General features: G+C 40.1%; 1 protein-coding gene across 4 annotated transcripts; it reads left to right on the top strand.

The window, feature by feature from the left end:
* Positions 1-1793: 1793 nt before the first annotated feature.
* On the top strand, positions 1794-6399 carry LOC139971474 (mitochondrial basic amino acids transporter-like). Of its 4 annotated transcripts, none has more exons than XM_071977979.1 (4): positions 1794-1941; positions 2245-2288; positions 2617-2700; positions 4023-6399. In XM_071977979.1, the coding sequence occupies exons 1-4, from the start codon at positions 1908-1910 to the stop codon at positions 4716-4718; spliced, it is 858 nt and encodes a 285-aa protein (XP_071834080.1). In that variant the 5' UTR covers positions 1794-1907; the 3' UTR covers positions 4719-6399. The 4 variants fall into 4 exon arrangements, with proteins under 4 accessions (XP_071834080.1, XP_071834084.1, XP_071834083.1 ...); XM_071977980.1 differs by having other exon boundaries at positions 1865-1963; XM_071977983.1 differs by lacking the exon at positions 2245-2288 and having other exon boundaries at positions 1811-1941.
* Positions 6400-10906: the final 4507 nt, after the last annotated feature.

Raw genomic sequence — 10906 nt, 5'->3', positions numbered from 1 at the left:
CATCTTTGGCTATCAGACACCACGAACTATGTGAACACGCTGAAGTTTTCAGGTTTACGGCTAAGGGGAAGGCTGAGAAACGCTTTTCCCCCATAAATTTGACATTTGACTTCCTTCGATCACGTGACCTTTAGTGTTTCCATTATTTAATGCATTGTTAACTTGCAGAGTCTGATGTCCCTAGTAAGTTTGAACTGTTTCGGCCTTTGTGTCATTTTCATACGCGCATAATGGTCAAATTGCTGATTGTCAACATTTGAATCCTGACCTCTGATCCTATGACGTCATACCTTTAGAGGCACTACATCTCAAGCATATACACACAAGTTTGAAATCAACTTACCTTACGGTTTAGGAGGACTGCGTGACACACTCGTTTGTTCTCAAACATACACATGCAGGTGTTTTTTAAACACGCACATGCTCACACACACGTTACTTTAAATGGAGTGAAAACTCGCGCACAAACAAACGTCTGATTCCGGTAATCTTACCTAGTTACGAATGAGGTAAAACAGAAGTGTTAGACACCACCATCGATCCCAGAAAATACACACACAGCTTGCTACCGTCGGTAATTAGACACTAGTATACAGTCAATACATGCAGCTACGTCAAAACCCACAACACAGTGTACATAGCAGCGATGGACATCCCAGATAAAAGATAACAAGGTATCACGTTTCATTACTGTCTGCATTTTGTAGCGACAAGAAAAAACTTAACTTGCAAGCAACGGAAAGTTACCTTTTTTTCAGAGGGCGGCACGCGGTTTGGGCGAGTCTTCAATGCCTTTAAAGGCTCACCCCAGTCAACCTTTTTTTCAGTGGCGGCACCAGCCTAAGCAATCTGGTGGGCAAAACTAGAGGGTACGGTATATTTGGGGAAAAATAAAACACTGATAAGGGGGAGGGGTCTAAGGAGAGGGGTGAACCTTCCCCTTCAGAAATTTTTCTACAAGTAAGATAACTTAGACGCAAATTTTGGATAAGTACCAGATCTGGTTGGGGTGGTTGCAACTGGGAAGGTGAAGGGAAAATGTTGGGAAATTCTTCCCACATGCACCCCTCCCCGCCCCACCCCGTAGCCCATGTTATTGCGTTCCCCGGTCTGCAAGGACGTTATGTGCGATGACCCAGTAGATTTGCGTATCGGCAGAATGTACTTTCACTAATAATAATATGATGTAATGCTCTTTTCTCTCTTTATGTAAGATTATTATGACTACGATTTTTACATTTGAATTCAAAACGCTCATGCAATTCTTGCATCAGTCCAATTAGAGAATCACGGAGTAATATAATGGCCGGTATCCTATACCTGTACGATTCAGTATCATAAATATTAGTTCTTTTCCCTTCTGTGTTAACACTTGTGATATAGTACACATGCAGGGAGCTGATATAGGCCTACAGCATAATACACCGTTCTTGCTACCAATGATAACCACGTTACGTCATAACTTTTGGTACCCATCAATTTTTACACAAATTTTAACCCCGTATAGCTTTCTCCAAATGAAGTCAAAGTATAAAGTGTGCAACATTAAGGAGACTCCAATAGCGAGTATATCGAAAGATATTTACTTATATATGCATGATCGGTGATTTGTTCGTATAGTCACTTGTTTGTTTGTCAAGTGACATAAAATAAACCAGTCCACAACCATTCTGGTTTTTAGTAGCACTTCTAGTATGCATAAAGCCATCTTTACTCCCACATACAGATATTAAATCAGGGTTCCTTTCATAACTTGGCTAACAATTTTCAAGTACCGGTACTCACATATATATATATATACATATAAATATATAGTTGACCTGGGCTACCTACAGTAAGACGTATATCTGCTATCCACAAACGCTAAATCGAACGTTGCCGACAAACCAATCATAATATAAACCAAAATGGCGGAAGAATTTGAAGCAGGATGGATCAGCGGTGAGCTGGAAATTGTTTTGTTGTAATAATTGTATTATTTTGTTACACTCCATCATCGTTGAAATTTGGTGTGGTTAGTTTTTTTAACAAAGCAAGCACGTCAACCGTTACCACAAAGATAGCAACATGTATCACTGTATTTAAATATATATATTATTAAGAGGATTAGCCTAATATAGCATATAGGTAAGAGTGTAATACCGATGACCTATAGAGGGTAGTGTAAGCTAGCCTCCTTTGTTAATTATATCATATTAACGTGTTGCGCTTCCATAAAGTTTCTATAAATTTTCTTCCAAGCAGGATTGGCCCAGGTTGCCATAGGCCACCCTTTGGACACGATAAAGGTACCAATAATATAGTAAAATACATACATACATATATATATATATATATATATATATATATATTATTATTATTATTATTATTATTATTATTATTGCGAATTAAATGTCTTCAGCGACGTAAATACCCTTTAGCTACTAAGAATGTTTTTATAGTTTATTTACGTAGGCAATTATTACTTGCATATTGAGGTCTTCTTTTTTCGTTAAGAACATTGTGAAAATGAGAACACATTACTCCCACTTTTCATAGCCCCCAGTCGATCATGGCCTGGCGCAGCAGGAAATGTATAAGAAGCTGTTTTTTCCATTTTTTTTTTCAATTCCTCAGGTGCGACTTCAAGCACAAGGCGGTACGAAAGCAAGGTACAGGGGAACAATCCACTGTGTAACCTCGATTATCCGCCATGAATCGGTATGTGTATATCATGTCACAACTAGCCTAGTTATGAATACTACTTTAGTGTTGAAACAACAACAAAGTCAATGTATTCTTTGGCTAATTAAGCCTCTGACAGATAAAGTCATCAATGCAATGGAAACTTACTTTTCGAATGTTACTTGTGCATGAAGCAGGAAACGGAATTAATTGGGAGTTATGACAGGTTACAGGTTCAAATCCGGTAGATAAAGCCGGACTTATACTTGAGCACTTGAGCTCTTCCGGATCATGCTGGATGTGTATATGTGCTGGTAAATGTACTTCTCACTATAGTTGTTGTGGTATAATGTGTTTGTTTGCTTAAGATATAATACAGATATGTGGAATGGTCTAAGGGTTTTTCTGGATCGTGATGTGACTAGAGCCATGCGTAAGTTTTATGTATTAACGATTGTAACCAAATCCGACTAAATTATAAAGACAACTTTATTCAGAAAAAAAGCATTTTTCCGTCGATACCGTCAATAGGGAATGTACAACGCCAACTATAAACATTCACTGTTGATTAGGTTGAAGACAGAATAATTCAAGCACTTCAGTGACTCGAGTTTTATAGATACTTTTAAATTCAACCATAATTTAAAGAGTCTTTTTAGCAAAGACATGTGCAATAGATATTCACTTTCCAAGACATAACAACACCGCCATGATGTAATGGTCACGATCGCAATATAAGAGGGATAAGGCTAAGAACGTATCATGATGTAGTGAACTCGTTTGGTTTACATGTTCAGGTTTTCGTATAAAGTATGTCGACTTATTTAAAGGCATCTATAGGGCGCAAGTCGCTAAAACTTGACTGAAGTTGAATTCAGTTCAGCTTTTCCGAAACAAGCTAAATTGTTTACTATACCAACAGAGTAGAACTATAAATTCCACTGTAGCACGGAATGGCGTGCATCGTAAAGAAATATCGAAAGAAGAAACCCATTTATATTTCGACACTTCATAATTGTCTAGTATTTACACTGCACACAAACCGTAAATTCCTTACACATTGTGATCTTGTCTGTTTAGCATATAGAGATGTGTCTTCAAAATAGGTCATTTTTTTTTTTTTGTATATTCATTCGCTTTGAAATGATACAAAATATAGTGAACCCTCTTCCCTACACTTCGTGCTCACATTCGCCTACCCAAGTAAATATAGAAAATGCTTTGAGCCTTATACGTTAATTGACAACTTACCTGCGCTCCTAATGCAGACCTCTGTCTGTTCATCAAACGTGATGGCTACCCTTGATTATTTTGATTATGTTGACTATTATTTTCATTATTACTCCCATTATGTTCAGATGCTTGGGATGTTCAAAGGCATGTTGTCACCAATGCTAAGCATAACAGCGATCAATTCCATCCTGTTTGGAGTTCGAGGCAACCTTCTAAAATACTACGAATCTCCCACATTATTGAATCATTACATGGCAGGGTCCGCAGCAGGCGCGACACAGGTCGTAATCTCGTGCCCGTCGGAGCTCGCTAAAATAAGAATGCAGATGAGTGGCGTCGGAGAAAAAACCGACATACGGGGATACAAAGGATCTTTGAGAACCTTAAAGGCAATATATCGCATAGAGGGTATGAGAGGATGTTATCGAGGACTGATAGTGACCGCCGCGAGGGACGTCCCGGCCTTTGGATTCTATTTTATGACGTACGAGGCATCGAGAAGGGAGTTCGTAAAACGCAACCTGCCGGAAGTAATGACGGAGGCTGTGGCAGGTGGACTAGGAGGTGTGGCATCTTGGGTTCTTACTTATGCGGTAGACTCAATAAAGTCACGTGTCCAGGCAGATGGCGTTGGGGGCGTGAATAAATATAAAGGACTAGCCGATGCGGTCTACCTGAGCGTGAAACACGATGGTATCTTCGATTTGCATAAAGGCCTTGGCGTTGCGGTTACACGGGCTTTCGCGGTTAACGCCTTAATATTCACAGTGTTCATCTACAGTAGAAAGTTCCTTGTCGAGAGAAAGGGTTTGGTTAAATAATATCTTTGCATATTGCCTGTGACGTCATCAAACCTCTTTGTAATTGGTAATACCACGGGCTAGTGGATAGGATTTAAGAAAAGTCACCCAGAAAAGCACATGGCCCGAAAAACCATGACATTCGAACGACATGATCGGCTCTCAACCACAGTCCCTTGCATCGAGACTGTGACATCATCGTCAGGTGCAGCATCACGATTCCACTACTTAACTTAATGCTTCACATGATCTTAGACAAATGGCCTATAACTTTGAATGTTAATTTACGGTATTACAGTATACTTATTTTCTTTGCATTTCTGTTATATCACAAAACGGGCAATGAATGTTTACTTATACAATGAATGATCATGCTAAATAACGTTTCCCGTTATCTTAACCTTAACAAACTGTTTTATTTTATGAATGGCGTAATTTTACGTCAAATATTTCACCTTTAAATTACGGCTTGAACCGCGTATTAATAAAGCATAACAATTCAGTTTCAGATCACAAGGAATTCGTTATTATGACAGCGCTAAACGGTACACTGCAAATGATGGTAGTCTCAGATACATAAGTGACAGGGTGAAGCTAATTTAACTGTCAAGGATCTTTCCTATGTAAACTCAGCAAATAGTTTATATCACCAAAACTATTTTTTCGGCTTGTTTGCAGACAGACCGTCAAATTAGACCGCATTCATCGTTAACTATAATTTAATTGTAGATCAATAAAATAATACGATGTTTCCCTTCAGAATAAGTATCAATTCGAGACAAGTACCTTGGATTAGTACATTGCAAGGAGATTTCCTGAAAAGGCTTGAAGTTAAAATGCGAAAAAACAGCAACAAGACAATTGAAACCGTGGGGACTATATAATTGTGTGGTCACCACAAAGTTGTGTAACATTATATATATGTCATCCTAAAATAGAAAGTGCGCCATCGATTACAATTTTCAGTTTCAGAACTATCATCATTATTTGCTGTGTAAAAGTAAGTTGGCTTGACATTTCGATCCTAGCAGGATCTTCTTCAGAGGCTACTTGAAGAAGCCTTATTTGCTGGCAAAGTTGATTAATTTTCGAAAATAAGTTGCTGTGAAGGATTGGGCATATGTGCAACCCTCAGGGCACGCATATATGCCACATCCTCCCCTCCCCAGTCCCCCCTGCCCCAGCCAAGCACCCTACCTACCCCGTCGATCGTATTCCTACTTACATCCCTAGATTCATTCTCTTCAGCTATGGTAGTCAAACCGGCAATAATTTTTGCAACGATTTATCCAACACGTGCCTTGAGATTGTGGTTTGTGTTTGAAATGACAATATTAGCCTACATTCACAGATTCTTTTTTAGGAAGAATCGATGTCAATTCCAAATCGCTGTGGTATCTCTCATCAGAATTTGGATTGTTTTGAGATTTTGTGTGGAATCAGTTTTCAGACGCGGCGCATTAATGAGCAATCTCTGAAGTGCTTAATTATACCACAAGACCACAGAGCTGTATCCAAGTAGGCTTTACAACCAGACCTGACGAGAGGTGGGGGTTGGTAGGGGTGGGGGGGGGGGGGGTCAGCGGGGTATACAGTCCAAGGGACGATGGAAATGTCGGGATGATTTATAAGGAGGGGCTGGGAAAATAGGGGTTAAAAAATAATGTGTCTTCATTCATTCCACAATGTAAAATGAATAGCACACACATGGGGCCCGGTCACATACTATTGCCGGGGGCCCGACCTAGCTCTCGATGCCTCGGTTAACAACCGAGACTTATCGTTTCTCTTCATTTACAAACCTTTTATACAATAAAGTAGCTTTTGTGGTGTGTTTGGTCACTAAATTGTCCAAACTTACCACCGTATAATAGTATCACTCCAATGAATCGATCGAACTAAAATACCTTTCCTAGATGTTATTTCTACCAAACAAATTATACTCAGCGATTAACTTGCCTTCACCCTTACTTGGTTGTATGTGTTCATGCTCAACGTTAGTAAACCGTTTCTCCGGTTCTTTTTTTTTATTTAATGAAAAGTGTCGGTTGACGATATTAAGAAGTTAAGTCATTTGTTTGTTTTGTTGTATTTGGTATAATGTTGTCTTTACATGAATGCAATCCTTAATGGATGCCAAGGGCTTAGGAACCGGGGGGCTGGGGGCTGGGGGCTGGGGGGGGGGGGGGGCGCCAGCCCCCCAGTGAAAAATATGGAGGGGCGGAAGTAATATTCCGGCCCCCCCCCCCGCTTAAACCCCTCCCCAGGCCGGCCGTCAGTCTTCAGCCCCCCCCCCCCCACTCAAAAGTACCTTCCTACGCCACCGATGGATGCATTGTTTCCTGGACGTTGGGTATACCAAGTTAGGCCAGATTCACTATCAACTCAATTTGAACTCCCTAAGCACAGACACCAAATGTACTGGATGAGAAATTTCATTTCTTTCTGATGTGTTGTGGTGTCTTGTTTGGTTTGGTATCGGACGGATAATAAAAACTCCCTCATATATTATTTGAAATATTATATGTTATTATATAATGTTATCTATCATGTTATTATATGAAATATTATATGTTATTTGCAAAACTTAGGGCAAAAACTTAAACCATATAGGTCGAGGTCTAATTCTCCAAAATCCAAGTTGGGACACAGTGATGACCCGGATTGTAATATTTTTTATTTTAAATCCCATTGCGACAGGTGCAATATTCAATTAACATGTATATATATCCATCGCTGTTATCAGTGGCGTAGCCAAGGGGGGGGCGTGGGGCGACAGCCCCCCCCCCCATGAAGCTTGTCGCCCCCCAGTCGCCCCCACTGGGATTTTGGGTGTCGATAAAAAAATTACATGTGCGAAAAATATATCATTGGTCTGATTGGTCTCGATTCTCCATGATGACCACTCATGAACGACCCTTCGACCGCGGACCGGCAGTAGGCTATAGTTGCTGAAAAACCGGACGTGACATAGTGCATAGGCCGGGTTTTCACTTCTGGGACGTACCCTGATGCTCTTAAAACTGCCAAATTTTCAAGAAAGGAGACAATACTATCGCTGAAAATCAGTCTATCACCCTAATAATATTTCAGAGGGATGTTGAAGAAACTTTAGAGCAGCTTACAAGCATGGGCGTCAATCCTGGGGGGGGGGGGGGGCGGGGGGACACGTCCCCCAAATTTCGATGGGTGGGGGACACACTATCAAATGTCCCCCCCCCCACACACACACACACACATTTTAGTGTCGTGGCTGTATTTGGTTAGGGCTTACACAGCTCAGGCTTCATATCATCGAATATTAGAAGTTCAGTTCTATGAAAAGTGACCGAGAGTTTTGACATCATGACCTGTAACTTTGTCTGTGTGTCGCGACGAGCGAAATTTGAGATTGAAACCACAAGCTGTGTGCGGATAATGGTGCGGCCGGAGCCTACAACTAGTTCAAGAAGTCATGGCACTTCATAGCTAGAGCCAAAGCCTGTACATATTTGTTGTTTAGTTGTAGATGGTGTTTCAAAGACGGTGCCCGTTCCCTAATATTGGGGAAATAGGGAGCATATTCCGTAAAAATTAAGGCCGCATGAACTTTATTGCAGATTTCCTGAGTGACGAATTTGTAATTTTCTCCCGAAATCACGTAACTAGATGGCTGCTATCCAGCCTGGTAAGTGCCATCTCCAGCGATCTGGCAGGTATTGAAATCTGAAATTTTCTTGCTACGCTGCGCGCCAACCGATGGTGGCGCTCCGCTTAGATAGTACTTGCGGCCGGAATACTTGAATCGATTACGTCCCCCCAATGTTCAAATCGTATTGACGCCCCTGCTTACAAGGCCTGGGAAGTGTCATTTCCGACGATCTAGGAGGCCTTTTTAGGTAAAAAATTTCGGTACGCTGCGCGCCAACCCATGGTAGCGCTCCGCTTAGATAGTAACAAGACGCCCTCCCAGGAAATGGTCAAGCCCCCCAGCACCCCCCCCCCCCACTGAAAAGTTCCTGGCTACGCCATTGGCTGTTAAATAGTTAGTCGATATAAGATGACCGTTTGTTTGGCTATAATTCAATATGTTTATATAACCATAAAAAAAGGAAATCCCAAAGTTATCGTTTACATTTCTGCATAACATATATCATATCTTCTCAATTGTTTACGCGAGCTTAAATAGGTGGCGCTGTTATATAATTCAAGTCAGAGCCTTATATACAGAGGCTCTGATTCAAGTAAGAAATTAAGCAGTGTATGTGTCTATCTGCTAAACTTCGCAAAAGTTTAAATATTACTAAAATTGATCAAGCCTTTGGAAATATGATCAATGATTAAAACCCTTAAACGAAAAGTTTTACGGACACAGAGTAAATACCTCCAAACAATGGGTATAAATTGTACATATGTACTGGAAATTTAAAATTACATTTAAAAGCCAATATTAACCAAATTATCTCTGATGAATATGTAAAAAAAAATACCAAGGCCTGGCCAAAAGTTAGCATAGAATAAACAAACTTGCTGACATTGATTCGTTTTAGTTTCGTCTTCATCTTCAAATTAAAACCAAAGACATTTTAAATATGAGAAACGTATAAATGCCGTCTGATATTTTTCAACGTCTGTTTATAGTTCAAACATAAATGTGATCTGGAAAGCTTAGTGCTATACTGTTCAAATGTTACTACTGAACTCCACCCTCCCCCCCCCCCACCCCACCCTACACCTCCTTAAGTTGATGTCAACTTCTTGTATCCGCCATTTCTTTGCTTGGTTCTAGCCAGGAGATACAGGACCTTTGTATGCAAAGGTGACCGAGGACAACAACACCGCATTTATGCTACATTTTCTTACTAATTATTGCTTGTTTTATAATAAAAGATTATGAGATTATGTTAACAGGCCGACACTGAGAAAAACTGTTTAAAGAGGATAGTGTTATAGATTAACCCTTTGGACGGACACAGGTGGTCCAAATGTTGATAGCGCCATCTAATTATTCCGGAGGCTCAAATTTACTTACAAATCTACAATCTGTGTTGGATGATTGGCTATGATCTGTTTACCAATACAGCAGATCTGAAGGAAAGACCAGGTACCGCACTGAACAACATTAACATCATGATGTGTTACTCTAATTCAGGACACGTAAATGGATCTGGTGGAGTGAAATCCCCCCCCCCCCCAAGATCAGCTAGATTTACATGCATATTGGCCATCTGTCATGCTAACTTAGATCCTATCACAAATAGGTTATATGTACGCAAACTCTCCAAACATATTTCATGTTGTTCCAGTTGCTACAAGGTTCACCCATGCCGCATTAATAGGCTATTGAAAACTTACCGAGGACATCAGAAATTTGCCCGAGGGCCGCATGTGGCTTACGGGCCGCCCTTTGCCCCATCCTGTGGTCTAGTCCACTAAAACTCCCACCAGGAGTGTTGGAATTACCCAAAATGTAAATGAATACAATAGTAGTAACCACGTGAGTCGCTTATGTGTGACTATCGAATTTACATGAACGATTTCAAGGTTTTTATTAGCCTACCACTTGGCGATATCCAATCAATATTACGTGGGGTAATATTCTGCACGAACGTTGCCTAGTAATTCTGTTCGCACAGAAATGTAATTATTATTGCGAGACAAGGTAATACTAGTTACAATAGTGAACCCCCCGTGTCCCGCCTCCCTCCTCCCACCTCCCTTCACCTTCCCGTACATCAGCTCAACGCAACACGGATCATTATACATATTCATATGAAACTATTGCAGGTTGTCGTAGTATTCTTATCGAACAGGAAAGGTATTTTCTTTTCTGTTAAGTACTTGTGAAAAACAAGCCTCTTTTGTAGATAGTAATGTAAAACTAATGCCTGCCCCTTCATTGTTAAGTTATCAAAAATTTTCCCCGTTAGTTTTTCTTGTTTCCGTGGTAACTGTATCATGCTTCAAACACTTGGAAGTCTGTCGAGTCAAGGAAAGTAAAACTTTGTAACAATATATAGTTTTAAGAGCCACCTCAGTTCAAGCATCAACTTAATCCTCTCACAGCCGTTCTACTATATCCCTAGTTCCGGTTTCAATGTTGTTATCAATACAAGCTATGTATAGGCCTAATTGCTATTACTGTATACGACCTAATCTAGTCTGGTGTTTTCATTAATATATATATATATATATATATATATATATATATATATATATATATATATATA

Source organism: Apostichopus japonicus, chromosome 8 (genome assembly GCF_037975245.1).
Source record: "Apostichopus japonicus isolate 1M-3 chromosome 8, ASM3797524v1, whole genome shotgun sequence".
NCBI lineage: Eukaryota > Metazoa > Echinodermata > Holothuroidea > Aspidochirotida > Stichopodidae > Apostichopus > Apostichopus japonicus.
The sequence above is the reverse complement of the archived record's forward strand: the minus strand, read 5'-3'. Positions and strand labels throughout refer to the sequence as shown.

Bases quoted from the DNA above. Each gene is read 5' to 3' on its own strand.
- LOC139971474 (XM_071977979.1), top strand. From the start codon at position 1,908: ATGGCGGAAGAATTTGAAGCAGGATGGATCAGCG. The intron at 2,289-2,616 runs GTACCAATAATA...TCAATTCCTCAG, and splicing joins ACCCTTTGGACACGATAAAG to GTGCGACTTCAAGCACAAGG. The intron at 2,701-4,022 runs GTATGTGTATAT...CATTATGTTCAG, and splicing joins CGATTATCCGCCATGAATCG to ATGCTTGGGATGTTCAAAGG.